Below are 19,794 nucleotides of genomic sequence, written 5' to 3'. Positions count from 1 at the left end.
GAAACCTTATCTTTATCAGTACGTCGTCATATGTTAAACATCATTCAATGATAACTGTTGAGGAACACAGAAAAGAAAGCCCATACTCCGAGTAACGCTTTAAATTGTTGTCGCATTGTGTCTATATTATATTGGTACTGAAGGACTGTTTGAAGCTGAAGTTTGAATGTTCTCTAAACGTAGAGTTGACGCATCTAGAAATACTACTATAAAATTTTTGGCATAAATTTGTTTGAAAAAAGTAGAAAGCGTTGTTAGGAAAAAAAACAACTCCAATTTTACAGAAAATGCCACTAGTATCAATTTTCACTGATCAGTGAAGGCGAACGAAGAAAACACAATGTTTTAAGTCCTTCTTTAGCCGGAATTTCAAATTGGTGTTATTATAACATGAATTAATTGACTTGGACTGTTACGGCCTAACGCGGCTATCCGCATCTTCCCCGGGGTGTGTCGTCCTTGAACATATCCGAGCTCATCCTGTTCGATCTTCAGCTAGAGTACGGACAGAATCTACCCATCGGCCGCTATTCCACAAGCGGCGGAATTTCACGTCTCGACTGAACTGAATGTCAACGCCAAGTGTCCCCAGATCTTCCTTCACCATCTCTTTCCAGAACTTTCTTTTACGACCAGGAGGCCTTTTCCAATTAGCATGGGGAAGCATCTTAAGGACTACTTGGACAAGACGGTCAGACAGCATCCTCATAACGTGACCAAAGAAGCGAAGACGGTTTTCCATGACTACTTCAGAAGGCCGAGCCAGATAATGACGCCAGTACACCATCTTCACTTTTGAGCAAAATTTTTCGCTATGGCATACCAACGGCCAAAAGTAGCCTAGCAGTCGTCTAATTAGCTATCTCTCCATGCACCCAAGCTTTTCCATCACCGTCGCTGGCGCTGTCCTGGTCTCCGGTCCGTACATTATGATAGGGCAAATTGCGGATAGGTAGACTCGCAGCTTGACTTCGTTGGTGATGGGGGTCGACCACAGGCACTTGGTCAGAGTTGAATGAGCCGAGCTTTAGCAATGAACTTTAGCATCTTTGCTGAATATCTCTCATAGCTGCCATCGTTTTTCCCAAATGACAGAATTCATCCAGAATTTCGATAGGTTGTCCATCCACAAAAAATGCAAGAAATGATAAATGCAAACAGATGAGGGTCTCGAGGAGAATTATATCTGCTTGCATTTATCAGGACGGGGTCGCAGTCCGTTGGCTGCAGCCAATTCCGATACAAGGTTAACAACATGTTGAGAAATCGTGCTGCTGGAAGCTAATATTACTATTTCGTCAGCGTACTCGAGATCCACCAAGAGACGTGCAAAAGATGTTAAAATGGCATCGGCAGGATTTTTGCTCAACTGTTCTTCGCATTATGTCACCGACGGCAAAGTTGAACGAAAATGGGTCCAGTCACGACCTCTTGACTTACTCCAGTTTGCAGTTCAAACGGTGTAGTACATCGAGTTGGTGTTCCGAGCGCAGCAGTTTTTCTTCTATTCATGTCGTTCATTAAGCTTACGAAATTTCCTGGAACTCCATCGGCGCTAACCGTTTTGAGAAGACGTCCTCGGTGAGCAGAATCAAAAGCGGCTGTGAAGTCTGTCAACTGTAGAGGCTTCGAATACCGGTGCCACACTTCAATCACTCTTCTCACAGTAAACACCTGATCAGTCGTCGATCGACTAGGGCGAAAGCCCGCTAGCTCGTCACGGGTAGTTTCTTCGCGGTGTCGGATTAGTCGGTCCAGGATGATCCGCTCCAAAACCTTGTACATTACACGCAGCAATGATTTTCCTCGGTAATTACTTGGCTCCGTAACGGATAGCTTCTTGTGGAGAAGAATTATAACAGCGTGTCTCCACGGGTAAGAAATCCTTTCGTCAATCCATATTAAATGGTCTTCGTCATCTCACGAATCTCAGAAAGAGGAAGAGATTTCACCACTTCTGAAATTCTTCATTCTGTTCCATTCTTCATTTATTGAATACAGACTAGAATCTCCGACTCCGTCGGTGGCTCTTCGCTGGCCGCGCTACATGTCTGTCTTTGGACGTGTACGAGTTCAGGGACTGACGGCGCTTTTCGGTTCAGCAAAGTGTTAAAATGCTCGCTCAAGATGGGCAAGGTTGCCTCCCCGACAGCGACTCCATTGGCTGTGTTCAGAACAGACGAACACATCTTCATTTTGCCGCTATACTGCCTTAGTAAAGTATATGTTTTTCTCGGGTTCTTGTCCTCCTACGCCTTTTCAAACTCCATCAATCTTAACGTCCGTTCGTTCTCACGATCACGTTTCAGCAGACGGCGCGACCTCTCTCAGACGCTTCTCCTGGCTGAAGTCACCAGTAGTGCAGGCAACACATACAGAATTGTACAGTAGCGGCCAAAAATCAATTGACAAACGGTTTTTCGAGGTTTCCTCCTCTGAAAATCGCTGAATCTTCTCGAAACTTGCACCAGTTACTTCTATCGCGTTTTTTAAACCTTAGAAAAGAATATCAGCAATCAGGTTAAATCAGGATCTAAAAAAATTATCGATTATTCGATTTTATTGAAACAAGTGAAAAATCACGTAGTCCGTTTATTTGAACAAAAATCGTGATAACAACTTTTAATAACCACAATATCTTAAAAATAACAAAATAGCAGTCCTAGTCTTCGTTGCAAAACCTTTAGCATCAATAACAGCGTGGCATCTTCGTGGCATCGAGTCCAACAAATTGTCAACACAAGACTGTGGGATAGCATTCCAGACTTCTTCAAATTGGGCAAATTTTTCGGCAGAATTTCTTGCTTTTTTCCCTTTCATGCGACGTTCCAGCTCTTCCCATAAATGTTGAATCGGATTCAGATCCGGAGACTGACTTGGCCAGTCAAAAACTTCCACATGACGCCGGTTGAACCAGTCACGAATATGCGAGGATGTGTGCTTCGGGTCATTATCTTGCTGAAAGATGAATCCTCTGCCAATGATTTGAAGAGCAAATGGACGCATTGTTGTTTCTAAGATCTCCTCATAACCGTATCTGTCCAAACTTCCATGAATTTGGCGAAGAGGTCCGACTCCATGACTACTGAAGCAACCCCAAAACATAATGTTTCCTCCACCATGCTTTACAATGGGCAGTTGATACATGGGATGGAATCTTTTTCCGGCTGGACGTCTGACATACTTAATACCATCACTTCCCATCAAATTGAACTTGGATTCATCAGAAAATGGAACTTTATTCCACTGCTGGCGAGTCCAACCAATATGTTCCTTAGCCCATTTGACACGAGCAACGCAATTCTTTTTTGAAATGAGTGGTTTTTTTTTGCAGGACGCCTTGAGTCCGGCATCTTGTAGGCGTCTTCGAACAGTTCTAACTGATGGGATCTGTTGATTTGCGATGGCCAATTCACTTTGAATATCGGAGGCAGTGAGCTTAGGATTAGCACGACTCATTCGAAGGATGCTCCTACTCGTGTGGTCATCCGGCTTCGTCCTGGTTTCGGCGTTGCTCCAATTACTCCACATGTTGATACCCTCTTCAGAAAAGCGGAGATGGTCGCTCTGGAGACGTTAAAGAGTTTTGCTAATTCGACTTGCCTCATTCCTTGATCGATTCCTCAAAGAATGGACTTTCGAGTTTCAATGGACATATGGCGTGCTCCAAATGTTCTACCCATAATCCAAATACAATAGGAAACTATAAAATTAAAAAAAAATACGGGAGAAAAGCATGAAAGATAAATAAAATAAATCAAAAATTAAAAAAGTGTGAAATGAACATTTTCAGTTTTTTGGAAATAATACTATTCCTGAAACAGCAAAGTAAACATATTTTTTGGAAAAGATTTCTAATACCAAATGACACCACCGGTACAAGTTTGGAGACGATTCAGCGATTTTCAGAGGAGAAAACCTCGATAAACCGTTTGTCAATTGATTTTTGGCCGCTACTGTACGTGGAAAATGTCTCCCCAGATGCAGAGGCGAACTTCTTCCTCGGTGCTTAAACTGGGAGCTTTTTCTTTGCAGCATCCTGCATGCATTTAGTGTCGAATGTTAGTGTATTCGCATCGATTCCGACAATTACCGCCCGCTGGCTCGATATCTTGGATATCAACGTATTGAGGTCATCATAAAACGCGTTCTTGTTGTGGTCCTCTGCGGTCCGTAGGTGTGTGAGCACTTACGATCCAGAGTTTGAGTTCTCTGCGATTCCGCAACCGTGCAAAAGCTCATCTCGACGACGTTGATCCAAACTCCTCCACCCGGTTGTTATAATCGTTTCAAACAGCTATTTTGGAGCCTCCAACGTTCCCTTCATCAGCATCGCCGCGATAGATGGTATAATTGTCGATATTGATGAGAGGATGATCTCTGATGCGTGTTTTCAGTGCAGCAAAAGGTGCACGCAGATATCGCAGAAGACTGGATTTAGCGGTTTGTTGAAATTCACTTAAAAGCGACCGGCAGCTCAGTGTTATGATAAGAATGTTTGTAGCCAATGATTAAATGTTTCCCTCAGGCATTCGACCTTTAGGTATGGCTCTGGCATGGTGCTAGACGACAACACCTCTTTGCAGCGTATACTAAGCTTTTGCCGTGTAACAGTGCAGGTTATATAGTTCGTACGTTCCTAATGCGTACACTCGAACGGCTTTCTCCGTTTAGTTAAAGCAGGGCCACCACGAGCAGGTAGCAGTCAGACTTGTATACGCGGACCCATTATGACATATTATAACATCATGATATATAATAACGAGCTTAGTCCGTGTGTGTGTGTGTGTGTGTGTGTGTGTGTGTGTGTGTGTGTGTGTGTGTGTGTGTGTGTGTGTGTGTGTGTGTGTGTGTGTGTGTGTGTGTGTGTGTGTGTGTGTGTGTGTGTGTGTGTGTGTGTGTGTGTGTGTGTGTGTGTGTGTTGTGTGTGTGTGTGTGTGTGTGTGTGTGTGTGTGTGTGTGTGTGTGTGTGTGTGTGTGTGTGTGTGTGTGTGTGTGTGTGTGTGTGTGTGTGTGTGTGTGTGTGTGTGTGTGTGTGTGTGTGTGTGTGTGTGTGTGTGTGTGTGTGTGTGTGTGTGTGTGTGTGTGTGTGTGTGTGTGTGTGTGTGTGTGTGTGTGTGTGTGTGTGTGTGTGTGTGTGTGTGTGTGTGTGTGTGTGTGTGTGTGTGTGTGTGTGTGTGTGTGTGTGTGTGTGTGTGTGTGTGTGTGTGTGTATTTTTCGAAACGGATTCAGCACGATTGACCACATTCACACTGTTTCGAAACTCATCGAGGTATCACGAGAGTACAAGATGCCGCTCTGTCTCACCTTCATCGACTTGAAAAAGGCCTTCAACTTAGTTGAGATGGAAGCGGTCGTGGAAGCCTTGGACAACCAAGGCGTCCCTACTCAGTACATAAAGGTACTTCGAGAGTTGTACAGTAACTTCACGACCGGAATTTCGCCATTCTACAAGAACATCATCATTGACGTGAAGAGGGAGGTCCGACAGGGTGATACAATTTCACCCAAAATATTCGCAGCCACCCTCGAGAACGCAATGCGAAAGTTGGAATGGGACGACATGGAAGTGAAGGTTGATGGCCGACAGCTACATCGTAGTGAAACCTAGCATCAGCCAAGCGGAACGAATTCTGACCGAATTCGACGAAACATGTGGATGCATCGGTCTTCAGCTGAATCTACAAAAGACGATGTTCATGCGGAACGGATGGATCTCGGATGCTCCATTCACGCTCAACGGAACAAACATATCCGAATGCACCAGCTACGTTTATCTGGGTCGGGAACTAAACATGATGAACAACCTGACCCCCGAGCTGGGCAGGAGGAGACGAGCGGCTTGGGGAGTGTACAAGAGCATCGAGGATGTGGTGAAGAAGACCAGGAACACCCGGCTCACTTCTTCAACACCACCGTACCTCCCACTTTGACCTATGCTACGGAAACTAGGCATTTCGCAAGCAGGAAAAAAACGCGGTGAGCGTCATTGAACGCGCAATTGAGAGAGTGATGCTAGGAGTACCCCGTTTCACGCAAGTGAGGGGCGGGAATCGAAGTTCTCTCCTACGTCAGCGAATGACGATTAGAGACGCCGCCGCGTTTGCTAAGGAAAGTAAAATAAGGAGGGCCGGACACGTGATGCGCTTTAATGACAACCGTTGGACCAGAGCCGTGAGCGACTGGGTTCCCCGCGATATTAAGCGCACTACAGGAAGACCGCCGACCCGATGGTCAGATTTCTTCACGAAGTCCTTGAAAGAAAAATATGATGCTCTTCGTGTCCCACGCGAAAGGAGGAACCACTGGGCTACTCTGGCACGCGATTCGGGACAAATGGAAGAATTACTGGCACCCTCTCGACCAGTTCGAAGATCACGCAGTCAAGGTGATCAAGGTGAACTTCGTGTGCATCTCGCAAAAGGTAAATGGCATGTTTCACAGCCGTGGCCACAGGGCGCATTGCTTTTCACCTTTATGACTCCTCCGCGTGTCTATTTCCTTTTTCGATGGTTGTAGTTGGCTGCATGCCGCTCTGCAAAGCATGCAAACGGCAGCTTAAATAGTGGCAAGATGTTTATGTGATATGACGTGGAACATTATCTTTACCAGTAAGATGATGTCTTTCACATCATTTTATGCCAAAACATCATTCGTTGATAACTGTCTGGGGAAAACAATAGGAAAACCCATATTTCGAGTGATATTTTTAAACCAGTCTGAGCGTCCGGCAAAAGCCGGACTTCATACTTTCTGTGTTGTTTGCTTCGCTCTCCTTCACTAATCAACGAAAATTAATATTAGTGTTATTAGTTCTATGAAATTGGACTCCAACAACCTTTCTTCCTTTTTTATATTATAACTATAAACGAAATATTTCATAGTCTTCTTTCTAAACGCGTCAGTTCTACATTTGGAGTACATTCGAACTTCAGCTTCAAACACTCCTTATCAGTATATTATGGACAAAATTTGAAAGTATCACGCAAAATTTGGGTTTTTCTCCTGTTTTCTATAAACAGTTATCAAAAAATGATGTATCAGCATAAAATGACGTGAAGGACAACATCTTACTGATAAAGATAACGTTCCACGTCAGACCACATAAACATCTTGCTACTATTTAAGCACCCGTTTGCATGCGTGTTTCCACTTTCTGAGAGCGGCATGCTACCAACTTGAGGGGAACGAAGAAGGAAATGAACACAAGGAAGAGTCATATAGGGCATAAAGCAAAGCGCCCGTGGCCACGGCTTTGAAACGGCTACAACCACCTATCTTTTGCGTCATGCACACGAAGTTATTGCGCACTATTTCGACGCCGGTGGACCCGTCGCACCCCTTCCACAGGTATCTGCCGCCGGTGGATCCATCGCATCCCCTTCCACAGGTATCTGCCGCCGGTGGATCCATCGCATCCCCTTCTATAGGTATCTGACTATAGAAAGGGGTGCCTATCAGATACCTATAGAAGGGGGTGCGACGGGTCCACCGGCGCCAGATACCTATAGAAGGGGGTGCGACGGATCCACCGGCGTCAGATACCTATAGAAGGGGGTGCGACGGATCCACCGGCGCTAGATACCTATAGAAGGGGGTCCACAGGTATCTGCCGCCGGTGGATCTGTCGCACCCCCTTCTATAGGTATCTGGCGGCGGTGGACCCGTCCCACCCCTTTCTATAGGTATCTGTTAGTTAGTTACACAGACACACAGACACACAGACACACACACACACACACACACACACACACACACACACACACACACACACACACACACACACACACACACACACACACACACACACACACACGGACTAAGCTCGTTATTATATATCATGATATTTATGTGCGTATTATTAAATCGGTTATTGAGTGGCATTAAAAATTATCAACTGGAAGATGTTAGAACAGAGATTAGTTTCTTATTAAATAAACTCGATGAATGCCTTTTTTCGCCTTCCGCGAAAAAAGCCCCACATTCGCACTTTCAGATAAATATGTTTAGGACATGTAAAGAGATTGCTCGTTTTCAGATTTTAAGTTATGCAAATCGTTGAGATCTATCAGGCAAATACACTAATATTCCTTAATTTTAATTCGATGCAAACTATGGAGTGTATTTTTGGACCACAATGTATGTTCGCTAAACCATTCTGGCTAACTTCAAATTTTATTTTAGTCGAATTTATACAAAGAATGGAAGCTTGTATGCATCTTTGTTGGTACTTACGATCTGGGTAGGCTCAACTGTCAGGATCCATCAGCAAAGGTAAGAGTCAATTAGAACTGTATACCGCGAAAATGACAGCGCCAGCTGATTTTTATAGGTAGGAGCTATTTGAAAGACAATATCGGATTAATATGATACTTTGTAAGAGTAGAAGTTTTTTACTTGTTGTAATGGTGCGAAGGAGTTATATAATTCTTTCTTATTGCCCTATTAGTCGAGCGTTAAGGCTAATGCCTCAGAATACATATGGTTCAGTGGTAGTGACAACTTCTTGGTAGGCGAACGACGGTGTGCTCACTGGGAGCCAAATACACAGGAATGCCCGGTTGTGGGCGGTCATTAATAAAATAGATAGCCTCATCAGCAATCGATGAATAAACAAACTTCGTGGGTGGTCATCTCGATAAGATGACCGCCAAATTATAACTCTTTACAATGCCAAAAGTTTGTATAACGGATATATGATACTGTGCACAAAGTACAGCATAACAACAACACACAATTGGGGTCCTGATACAAATGTCAGGACACTTGTTCAAAATTTGAAGGTTGAACGAATTTCAGGTGGAGTATTCTTATGCGGGATAGTAGATTATGAAGAGAGGAGTAGAGAAGAGTGATTCCGTCCACTTCTCTCTATTTGCCGTAAACAACGCCCAGAAGATACGGCTTCGGGCGTTCCTGCGCGCTATTTTCTACAAGAAGTTCGATTGGAGCACGCCAACCGTGTGCAAGCGTCGCATCTTCCGTGCCTTTTTTTACGCCAATTAGAAAGAAATGGACGAAATCACCCACCTCTCCATAATCTACGATCCCGTATACGAATACTCCACCTGATATCCTCAGGAAACCATCTCAGATTCGTGCGGTGATGCCTTCAAGTTGAGAGGACTACAATATACCGGTTTCAGTTTGAGAAGGCTTTCACTGTTATTTTGTCTTGTAGAGATGATGATGAGATGAGATGAGAAGTTTGCAGATAGATGTATCTCTGTTCATCACAGGCAGAAATGGATCTTCGATATCCCTCCCCACTTGTTTGCTCTCTTCAATGAAAGAAGCCTGCTCGGTACAATAAAAATGAAAGCATAAAGTCATTGACGTACCAATCCGCTTGGGATACGCCAGCGCGTTTTACTGCAATTCGTGATCGTTGGGGTTTTGGAACGCGTGTTGGTCTACACAATGACTTGCGGGGCTAGACGATGTGTCAACTCAGTGTTTTTATCCTCCCAGACATTTCTGGCACCTGAAGCGATGAAAGGCTTGGACTAGGCGCCAGGCCGATTTCTAACCATCGATCATGTGGCTGCAGCGGACCTCTATCCGACTGTGCCACTCCCGTCAACTCGTTACAATGATTGTAAACAAGGGACCGAAAGAAAAAAGAAAAGCGATAGCCGGCTAGACGCTATTCGCTAGAGAAAACCAAAAAAAAATCAATTGAAATCTTCCTCATTTAGCAATTCACGGGGCAATGTGGGGGCCCGTGGAGTTAAGTCGCTGTGAGGGTGAAGCCTTGTGACAACGATATGCGCTCTAACGTGCCCAAATGCGCTGAATGGGGCAATTTGGGGGCCGGTTTAGGGTTTATTGTAATATTCTCCTCGCTTGTTTTATGGTAATCGTACGTGATGCACCGTATAGCACTCGCCTTCTAGCTTTCTTCTGATATAGCAGAGCAATTAATTACCTACTACACCACTTTTAATTTCTCGGCGCGTTGGCATTGACCCAAGAATCAGAGATTCCCGCAGCCGGGTGTAAGTTTAGATACAAGTGAATTGGCCCTCTCTCCCACCTTAGCACCTCAACTGCCTACGTTACTTTCTTGCTTTCATGTCCTCCCTTTGGATTTCATGTAGTAATCAATGCGCATCAGATGTATGACCACATCGGCCTCTTCCGCGCAAATCAGGCGTACACGTTCTTTTTGGTGAGGCTTTCAGGACATCCAACTACTCGCAAACAGTGCGACTAAATGGCAAACCTCGCTATATGCACATATTGTCCGACTCGGTAGGTGCAAACTCCACAAGTAAAAGTAAACATACTTGTCATTAGCTCTGTTACTCATGAACTTTGCTTGAATTCGCTGCAAGTAGAATGGCTCCATTGAGATACGACTGGTAGGCCGAACGATCTTTTGAGGGACTTTCAGTAAACTTACACTGGAATTCGTGCATTGAAATTATTACAGTATTGGATACTAAAACACAAAATCAAGTAGTACAAATTCAAGACTTCAGGGTTTTTGGCGCAGAGGGCGGAGGCGAAGAATGGGCAGACGAGATGACAGGATCTCGTGAGAATCGACAAGATAAACCAAAGATGGGTGCACAACAAAACCAACACCGCCTACATTTCGCGACGGAACCTTCTCTCCACGAATGGCAAGTGTTCGCATGTCGTACGTCGCTCCTTCTGCACTTGGACTCCTGCAGAGCAATCACGTGAAATTTGATACGCTCTGCAGCTCCGAGAAGGGCATGCAGGTCAGGTCTGTGGACGCTGTTCTAGCGTTGTAAGTACACCCAGATACCTATAGAAGGGTGTGCGACGGGTCCACAGGCGTCGAATTGGTGTGCCGGCGCCAGGAAGCTATAAAATGGTGTAAAACGGGTCCACAGGCGTCGGATTGGTGCGCCGGCGCCAAAAACCTCTAAAAGGGGGTGCGACGGGTCCGCCGGCGCCAGGTACCTATAGAAGCGGGTGCGACGGGTCCACCGGCGCCAGGTACCTATAGAAGAGGGTGTGATGGATCCACCGGCGTCAGATACCTATAGAAGGGGGTGCGACGGGTCCACCAGCGTCGGATTGGCGTGCCGGCGCCAAAAACTTCTTTCTCCGCTATTTTTTCCAAGCCCGTTCCCTTGGCTGTGGTTTCGCTAGATAGTAGTTAGGGACAGCGGGAATCTCGTTAATCCATTCACTGTGGTTGTGATCTTATTTCAGGAAGCCCTGAAATAAGATAAGAAATCTATCTTCCTTGTTATTTTTAGGTAACTTTACCTTACATGGCATAGATCCTTTAAGACTAATGCACATCCAGAAATAAGGGCGCGAAGGTGAGAAACTATAACACTCACGGCCATCGCGGTCATCCAAGGTACTAAAAAGAAAAAGAAGATAGAGTTGAATTGCATGGAGAGAACACTGTTCAGACGACTATCTACCTTCTATCGATCTGCCTGTCAAATTTGGATGCTGTGGTGATCTTTGGAGGATGAAGGGATGATGCCGCCTAACCTAACGGTTAGGTGTTTTAGGCGGTGGAGTATGGCGTGGAAAACGCAAATAATTACATTATTTTAGTGTCCTCACACAACTGCTCACTGTATGAACAACGATGCTTTTACGTTAAAAAAAGAACGTGCTCACGCTAAAACCTGAAAAAAATAACCCAAAATTCTAAAGATAAAAAACCCCATTTAGGCAAGTCCCAGCAGTTCTCTTTCTCCCAACAGCCACAGCCACGTAATAGGAAAGCTTGGTTTCCAGCTATAGAACTCTTTCTAAATCCTAAATCTGGGTATTAGATTTTTGTTCTTCAGGTAATAAGGTCTTAATTATTCTGATATTTTGCTGGGTATCAAGCAGATTCTTGCAGCTAAAAAAACAATAGCAAGTTTTAGAACAACCGTGTTAGAAACGCTGATGTTAACTAAAGCACAAATCATCTAAGGGTAGATTAAATGAGGGGTTCTGTTGCATTTTCGTATTTAACGTTGTTTCATACGCACAACATGTGACTGGAGGTATGACATCGATGAAAGCACTCCTATTAGTGAACGATCTGGGAATCTTAAAGGCAGCATGCCTCGAATCTGACGTAGTGAGGAAACCGCGGAAAATTTAGAGGTGCGTTTGAAGAGTGCGGAATCAGGGGTGATTCTGACACCAGGTCAGAGTCGTTTTATGCTGCTTTTAAAATATTGGTTCTCAAAACAATCTTTGTTAACTTTAGTTTCAGGAAGCAAAGATTCACGTCGATTTATCCGCCTGCTTTCCTTCAGAAGATACTCTCTGCATTTTCAGAAAGCCACAACTCCTTGGAAGTTCAAGCGGAATCTCAAAGATGCCATATCAATTCTCCGCCAATCCTTACCACGAACAATCTTGGCAATAATGCCAATGTGGAATTCCGATGTTTTTATTGGAGCACGATATGTGATTAAAAAGTTGGTTTCGTAGGCAAAGAAAATAACTGAGGTGATAATATAAGTATAGATTTGAAAAATACTGAATATGTGCTATCCTGTTCTTGTTTGCCTTGTGCAAGCTCAAGATGGTAACATGACCTGGCTAAAACTGCGTGAAATTGTTTCCTCAGCAAATGAAATGGCTCAAAACATATATCGTTCCTCTTCCATCATTTGACTTAAAGACTGCATACCACGAATCTGACGTGGTGAAGAAATATGCGGAAAAATCTAGAGTTGGGGTTGTTGATCACGGAGAGATGAGCGGAATCAAGGATGGTTCCGCTCATCTCTCCGTGATCGTCGTAAGAAACGGAGCGGGAACTACGATGGTTATGATATAATGGCTTAATTCGGCTTATCCGAGCTTCACCAAAATGAGTCACCCTTGAACATATTTGAGCCCATCTTGCTCGTTCTTCCGCAGAAGCTCACACACAGTTCACATTTCGCTGTTACTCTCCGAAACGTTGCTCTCGATTGCTGCCTGTCAATGCCAAGATTTTCCTTTATCTCGTTTGGGACCATCCTCAAGGCAACTTGAAAAAAGTGGACTAACAGTCTCGTTGTAAACGTAAAAAGGAAGCGAAGACTGTTCTTTGCGACCACTTCAGAGGGTGAGCTAACGTGTTAATTTTTTCTCGTCTCATCGGCCGGTACACCATAGTAAAGTTCTTCATCAGAGCACTCCATTCATCGGCCAAAATAGCCTAACCGTCGCCTGAGCAGCTTTCTCTCCCCGCTGTCAAGATTCTCCGTCTTCGACGGTGCTGCCCAAGTCTCTAATCCTTACATCATGATAGGACAAATTGCAGATAGGCTCGCAGCTTGACTCCGTTAGCGATGGTTATGGAACACAGGCACCTCGTTTAAGAGCTTATTGCAGAACTGACCTTAGCGCATCTTTGCTGAATTCCCCTCTCGTAGCTGCCTTAGTTTTTTAACCAAAGCCTCAATATAACTCATTCACGAAATTAGTAAGTTGTCCGCCTACCGTGATTCTTATTGAGGGAATTGAGTAGGTTTACACCTGCTTGCATTTGTCAGGATGAAGTACACCGCTGGCTGCTGCTAATTTCGATGCAAGGTCGACGACTCTCCAACACTGCAAGGTCCGCTCCAGGACCTTGCATATTGCACGCAGCAAAGGTATTCTCTGGTAGTTCTTAGGTTCCGTGACAGATAACTTCTTGCGGGTGGAATTATGATACTGTGTTTTCACGAGTCATGCATCCTTTCGTCAATCCATATTAAACGAATGATATTCGCCATCTCACTAAATCTCAGACGGAGAAAGAGACGTTAGCACTTCAGCGCTATGTTTACCGTTTATTTTTACCACTACTTTTTTGTTGGGCATGCTCACATTCAGGGATTGGTTCCGCTTGTCGGTACAGCAAGGGGTCGAAATGTTTCGTCGATGTGAGTGAAGTTGCCTCCCCGACACCGACTCTGCTAGCAGTGTTTAGATCAGGCGAACATCTCATTTTGCAGCTATACTGTGTCAGTAGAGCACAGACATAGCACTTCCGGGCTTCCTCTCGTCCTACGCCTTTTCAAACTCCTTTGCTTTCCACGTGTGTTCGTTCTCGCGATCACTTTTAGGCTGATGACGCATCTTTATCCTCGCTGGCTCTTTCTTCTGCTTTTGATCACCAGTAGTAGTGCAGGTGACACAAACAAAATTGTACGTGGATCTGGTATCCGTAGGTGCAAAGGCAAACTTTCTCTTTGACAACAAAGCGGGGAGCGTTTTCTCTGCACCGTCCTGAATACAACTGGTGGAGAAGTCGGAGTCATTGAGCTTCTTCTTAATCCGTACTCCAACATTTATCAAACCTTGGCGGAGGTTTCTTCTGCATCCTCGGTTTAAGAACTGCTATACCGTTCTGTGGTTGAGGTAGAACACCTCGACCTCCTTTCGGAACCGTATCTTAAAACTGAAGAAATGAATGGTGATAGGATGATCGGAATCTAGCGAGACCTCCAGACCGGTTCAGATTTTCGGTTCATGATTTTTGGATTGATACATGAATTCGGACGATAACCGCCAGCTGGTTGGGTCTCTTTGAAATCAGCGTGTTGAGTTGGGCATTAAAAAAACCGACTTATGATAGCATTCTAAACATCGTTGCTGCTTGAGCACTTACAAAAATTAGATTCCAGCGACAGTCATGCGAAGGCGCTTCTTGATAGCGTTGAACACAAAGTAGTAGTCATTATCAAGCGGTAATTATTCCATCAATAAAAAGGCACATCGTTTGTCAATCCATTCGAATATGCATGTGTCACTAAAAAAAGCTGAAATGTAGCTGCGAAAGTAGCAGAAAAACGGTGATAGCCCCTTCTAAACTCATTTGTGTCCATAACCTTGTGAATTTTTCTTTCGTTTGTATACTATTTTAGGGACTATCAATATTCCGTAGCAGAAATTTCATGTTGGAAAAGAAAACGATGGCGAAAAGCTCGCGAATTTCTAGTATCTGGATATAGGAAGGTTTGCTTTTTGGTATATACAACTGATGCGACCAAGTAGATTCATGGGCAATTATTTTGCATCGGACTTTTTTTAAGAATTTTTATCTGGATGCAAAATTAAGATCCAGCATATAACCAAACTTAGTTTCTTTTTGTTCCGGCAAAACTAGCAGCATTTCCAAATAGGTTCTATTTTTGAAATGGCAAGTCACAATTATGCTGAGACAACTTCTGCGTTTAACCAGGCTGTGTACGAAATCCAGAATTGCCGGATCTTTGAAGCCGAAGACTTCGCAGTAACTGTTCAAGATTTTACGGACAACGTGCTCAATGTTCTTCGTTCGGTTAGTGGCCCATATTTATTTGTTTCATCGTTCTGCGTTTTTGTATGTATCATATTTCCATTTTTTGGTTTAGATCTGGCGTGAAAATTTTATCGTTGTAAAAAGTTGCTTTTGTATTAGGGTGTTCGGAAAGTATCTGCCGAAAATTTCGCAGTAGCGCAGATTTTTTGAGATGTTCTGGAAGCTCCCGTTTTAAATATATTATATAAGAACACTACCGCTTGTATACACATAACATATTTGGCTCCCTCTTCCTTGCCTATTTCATGCTATAGTGGTCGAACATTCCACCCATATTCTACACACACTCATTTACGAGTTTGAATCTGGCTACCCCGCTAGTGAAGCCCATCGAAACTTAAGTCAAGTATTTGGCACTGAAGCCCCTTCTGAGCGGTCTGTGCGCGCCTGGTTCCAGGCTTCAAAGCCGAAAACAAGAAACTCGAAGATGAGCCTCGCTCTGGTCGACCGACTGCAATATCGTTCGACGAACTGAAAAATCTGGCGGAGCAGCATCCATGTGAAGGTGTGCGGTATTTTGCTGCCAGTTTTGCCTGTTCGCTGTCCACCGTGAGCGATAGATTGCGATCCGTTGGAATGGCGAAAAAGCTCGGTCACTGGCTCCCACATGCATTGGGCGATGGCAACCGCCAAAGACGCCTGGATATTTGCACCCAGCTGCTCTCCAGAAGCGGCAGATTCGACTGACTGGGCACCATTGTCACTTCCCAGAAAATTCTGGAGCTCGGATGGGAAGTTCTACCGCACCCATCGTACGGCCCGGACCTGGACCCGAGCGACTACCCCTCTTCCGATCCTTTCAGCATCACCTGGAAGAGAAGCGCTACGATGATCGTGACCACCTCAAAAATGACCTTCGGGCTTTCTTCGCCTTCAAGTCGCCGAAGTTCTACGTCAGAGGAATCCGTGATCTTGTGAGACGTTGGCAGAAGGTTGTCGATGTTGATGGAGATTATTTCGTCGTATAATAAACTGTTGTTAAAAAGTTGTGTTGTTTTGAAATTTTGCCTTATTTCGGCAGATACTTTCCGAACACCCTAATAAATAAGAAACGTCGCTGAGTTGTTGAAATGACAATTAATCAACTGCTATCTGTAATTGAGATGCTTTCTAGAGAATGCTTGACAAACAAGTTGATGTAGCTACAAAAAATGTCACCTTTTGGCGACTGAACCTGGGGGTAGGTCACGCATTTTAGAGCGTAAGGGACAATGTGACCTACACATGCGTCACACCTTCTTGGTCGCATATATCGCTCTATTTAAATTCTCTAGAGTTTAGTGCGTTTAGTAGGTGGGTTATCTTCGAGCAAGACATGCACAAATAGTGGTGCATTAATACTTGATTTGTTCCAAAGCATACAGCGTAACTGGAAGTTCATTACTGAGAACTTCGCAACCTTTTTAGTAACCACTCCCTCTCACAAATGATGCAGAGGCCAAATGAGCGCATTTATCAACAAAAAGTTTTTTTTAGTCTTCCACCACCTTAGACATCCTGTTTTGACCTATGTACAGAGTCATCATGAATACTAAATTTGTTGCCCTGCATCCTGCACTCAAGATTTGCGTCTAAGATTCAAGTAGAATCAGTGCACAATCATCGCCAATATTACTACCTTGCCTGCTTTCTGTGAACAATCTATTAACGCCGAAAACTTCTATTATGAACGTGCCGCCAACGTTCGAACTGGAGCACTCACCCCGCTAACTATTCAGAGGTCATTCCTAAATGTACTACACGACACAATTGTTGGGCACATTTTCGCAAAATTGACTCAGCGCCACGTACGTAGTAAGCGTTGTTGAGGGGTTTTTGGCCCGATCGAGGAATTTTCGCTCTTGTGCAGCACCAAAGTGAAGGGTTTGATATTAATGCAGCTGGACTGCAAGACCGCGTACCATGTGAGATTTTTCTAGCGTAGAGTAGACAAAAACTGGGTGAGTAGCCTGAGATATTCAAACGTACTGGGTTCTACGATGCTGTTTAATCTCTCCACAAAGAATAGAAACAGAAAAGGTACAAATGAATCTTCTATATAGTTTTTTGATTTATATTCTATTACATTGCCAATAGAGACAACTAACTAGGTTTGCAAGTTGAAGACATAGTTGTCAGAAGAGAATGACATTCTGAAGGTAAAAAGATGACGTTAAAGTCACCTCTTGTATTTGTACAAAGCAATGTCAAAATGATAAAAGTGTTGAATTGCTTGTGGCTTCTTTTCTTCTTTTTTGAGACTATTTGAGTAAAGAGCAGCTTATCTAACATCCTTGGTTCAACACAGAGGTGTTGTCACTTCTAGATTTTTATAATGAACCGACAACATCTTTTATTCGCATTTACGCTGCAACAATACACGGAATAACTAGACTTCTGAAAAGTATTCGTTTTAGAAAGCTGGTGAGTACAACGAAATGATGTATGCATCGAATCTGTTCCACCTCAGTAAATATGGCAATGCTGTACTAGCAAAGCTCCTGTGGAACTCTCTTTTAGACCCAGCCGGAAGAAAGACGCTGCGGTATCACTCAATTCGTACGACGACGTTGATGTGTCCATCCAAGGTACTACCACCTATCGCGGTGTTTTCTTTTTAGCGTTCGTGTTTAACAACAAGAAGGTGCATGTGCACCTCTATTTAAATCAGCGCAGAGAAACAGTCGCGTTGTGGCTTTCCTTGACACTCGGTTAAAAGCGTAGAATGGATTGGTCCAAGATAGTTGCAATAAAAGAAAATTCACTGCCCCTTCTGATGAGTCAAAAACGTTTCTTGAAATTGAAAAGCTGCTGTCTTGAAGTCTCGCAATTTTGTAGAGAAGAACTAAGCCAGAGGGAGCTTCGTTTGGGGGTTTGTGTTATAAATGCTGGAACTGCTCAGAGATGTTTTTTTTTTTGTTCAGCAAATTGCAAGGAAACTAAACGCAAATGCTTCAGAGGAAAATTCATCACATTAATTGAAATTCATAGCTTATAATTTATGGCGCAGTAATTACTCATATTTAGGAGTCTCCGTATATTAGAACGCTGGATAACAGCATTCAATGGTAGAAGAATGCTTGAACTCCTGCCTCTTAATTGAACAAATACTACACAGTGATAGAACAAATACTATGAGATACCAACGCAAATATAAAGTGTTTTTTCACTAGCTAATGGTACAATAAAGCGCTGTTTGCAAGAAATCGTAAACTTCTAGACTTCCTGGCAAGATACATACTTAGATACTTAGATGGCCCGTCTTCACTAGACGTGCGGGCCCTCTGGCAAGATATTCTTGTTTATTTCATTGCAAGCACGCAACGGTAAACTTACAAAATTTCTGTTGTTAGTTTGAAATCCAGTTCAAAGAGTGCTATAGCAGTCGGTCATATTCGAAGATGCCTTTCCAATCTTCCATCTTCATGCAGTGCGCATCGGCATGTAGTGCGTCGTCGGTAACCTTAGTCGAGTTCAGCTGCCAAAATTAACCAAAACGTTTATTGATTGTGACAATGGTGATCTTATGTTTTTTTCAAACAACGTTGGATTTTAATCAATACCGGGCGCAATCCTCAAAATGAAAATTTTCTGTTTTATATAATTCACTGTTTTGTTACTTTTTGGCATCGAAGTTAATTGTTTTGAGTCGAGCAACAAGTTTTTTGAATTAAAAAATGATTGAGAAAGATTGAATTTGATTGACATCTTTGGAAAAAGAACTTACACTGAACCTATTTTCACACTTGACTTCATTCAAACAATTCATTCAAAAGCTGCGAAAATCGCGGCAAACATGAATAGGCAAATATAGAGTTCGGGATGCAGATTATGAGTGTGAGGGTGGTGTTGGTCAAGTTCTCCTAATCGCCCCGAAAAATGACATGGGAAACATTTTCATTCGCGATTGTAGCATTTGTTCCTATGAGGTAACTTAGAAACACCACACCTTTTACTCAAGTGATATTCTCAGCAGCTTATTCAAGTAAAACCAATGAAAAGGCTGCTGAGGAGACCTCAGTGCTTTTCGACCGCTCGCTAGTGGGGTGCACAAGGGCGACGCGCCTTCACGTACACGCTCGTAACAACAAACGTCGCATCCCACGTCGTTTTTCAGAACGATTACGGGGAGCCGAGTGGACCTATGCTTATAGTTGTAATTTAAACACAAAGACTTCTTCTTTGCCCACAGAGACCCCAACATCGTCAGTTTCGTGATACGCTGTCTTTAAGACAGTTTAGCAGACTATTGATGATGACACTACCTGGACAAGGGCTACTGTTCAGAGCCACTATTTTTGGCTGCTTGGAGGTTGCGAATGTCTGTCCTTTTCAAATGTAAAGCGCTGCTGACAGAATCCTCTCGCTTTGGAAAATACACTAAGCGCTGAAACATTGTTTATTTTTAATTACGGCGAAATGAGCATTACTGAGCTCACCTTTCAACAAACATTTAATCGCAAATGAAGATTCACAATTCACCATATTACAAATGAGATTCAAAGCAGAAGAGATCAAAACACAATGAAGAATT

General features: G+C 43.6%; 7 protein-coding genes across 10 annotated transcripts; 4 read left to right on the top strand and 3 right to left on the bottom strand.

Annotated features, from left to right (window-relative positions):
* Positions 1 to 475: 475 nt before the first annotated feature.
* Positions 476 to 787, bottom strand: RB195_014237 (uncharacterized protein; the record flags this gene model as incomplete). The annotated part of the gene is made up of 1 exon (XM_064204403.1): positions 476 to 787. One exon carries the CDS (start codon positions 785 to 787, stop codon positions 476 to 478), a length of 312 nt encoding a protein of 103 aa, XP_064060284.1.
* A 599-nt stretch (positions 788 to 1,386) lies between these two features.
* RB195_014236 (uncharacterized protein) lies at positions 1,387 to 1,785 on the bottom strand (the record flags this gene model as incomplete). Its single annotated transcript, XM_064204402.1, has 1 exon — positions 1,387 to 1,785. The coding sequence occupies one exon, from the start codon at positions 1,783 to 1,785 to the stop codon at positions 1,387 to 1,389; it is 399 nt and encodes a 132-aa protein (XP_064060283.1).
* An 837-nt stretch (positions 1,786 to 2,622) lies between these two features.
* On the bottom strand, positions 2,623 to 3,531 carry RB195_014235 (uncharacterized protein; the record flags this gene model as incomplete). Of its 2 annotated transcripts, none has more annotated exons than XM_064204400.1 (1): positions 2,623 to 3,531. In XM_064204400.1, the coding sequence occupies one exon, from the start codon at positions 3,529 to 3,531 to the stop codon at positions 2,623 to 2,625; it is 909 nt and encodes a 302-aa protein (XP_064060281.1). The 2 variants fall into 2 exon arrangements, with proteins under 2 accessions (XP_064060281.1, XP_064060282.1); XM_064204401.1 differs by having other exon boundaries at positions 2,623 to 3,459.
* A 1,760-nt stretch (positions 3,532 to 5,291) lies between these two features.
* On the top strand, positions 5,292 to 5,612 carry RB195_014234 (uncharacterized protein; the record flags this gene model as incomplete). The annotated part of the gene is made up of 1 exon (XM_064204399.1): positions 5,292 to 5,612. One exon carries the CDS (start codon positions 5,292 to 5,294, stop codon positions 5,610 to 5,612), a length of 321 nt encoding a protein of 106 aa, XP_064060280.1.
* On the top strand, positions 5,581 to 5,934 carry RB195_014233 (uncharacterized protein; the record flags this gene model as incomplete). The annotated part of the gene is made up of 1 exon (XM_064204398.1): positions 5,581 to 5,934. One exon carries the CDS (start codon positions 5,581 to 5,583, stop codon positions 5,932 to 5,934), a length of 354 nt encoding a protein of 117 aa, XP_064060279.1.
* A 145-nt stretch (positions 5,935 to 6,079) lies between these two features.
* RB195_014232 (uncharacterized protein) lies at positions 6,080 to 6,520 on the top strand (the record flags this gene model as incomplete). The annotated part of the gene is made up of 1 exon (XM_064204397.1): positions 6,080 to 6,520. The coding sequence occupies one exon, from the start codon at positions 6,080 to 6,082 to the stop codon at positions 6,518 to 6,520; it is 441 nt and encodes a 146-aa protein (XP_064060278.1).
* Positions 6,521 to 10,342: 3,822 nt separating this feature from the next.
* On the top strand, positions 10,343 to 19,651 carry RB195_014231 (uncharacterized protein; the record flags this gene model as incomplete). 3 transcript variants are annotated; one of them, XM_064204394.1, is made up of 4 exons in its annotated part: positions 10,343 to 10,365; positions 10,486 to 10,646; positions 15,679 to 15,786; positions 19,548 to 19,651. In XM_064204394.1, 4 exons carry the CDS (start codon positions 10,343 to 10,345, stop codon positions 19,649 to 19,651), a joined length of 396 nt encoding a protein of 131 aa, XP_064060275.1. The 3 variants fall into 3 exon arrangements, with proteins under 3 accessions (XP_064060275.1, XP_064060276.1, XP_064060277.1); XM_064204395.1 differs by lacking the exon at positions 19,548 to 19,651 and adding an exon at positions 16,085 to 16,249 and having other exon boundaries at positions 15,679 to 15,830; XM_064204396.1 differs by lacking the exons at positions 15,679 to 15,786; positions 19,548 to 19,651 and having other exon boundaries at positions 10,486 to 10,693.
* Positions 19,652 to 19,794: the final 143 nt, after the last annotated feature.

The sequence above is a fragment of the Necator americanus genome, chromosome V (assembly GCF_031761385.1).
Source record: "Necator americanus strain Aroian chromosome V, whole genome shotgun sequence".
NCBI lineage: Eukaryota > Metazoa > Nematoda > Chromadorea > Rhabditida > Ancylostomatidae > Necator > Necator americanus.
Note: the sequence above shows the minus strand (reverse complement) of the source record. Positions and strands in the feature narration are given on the sequence as shown.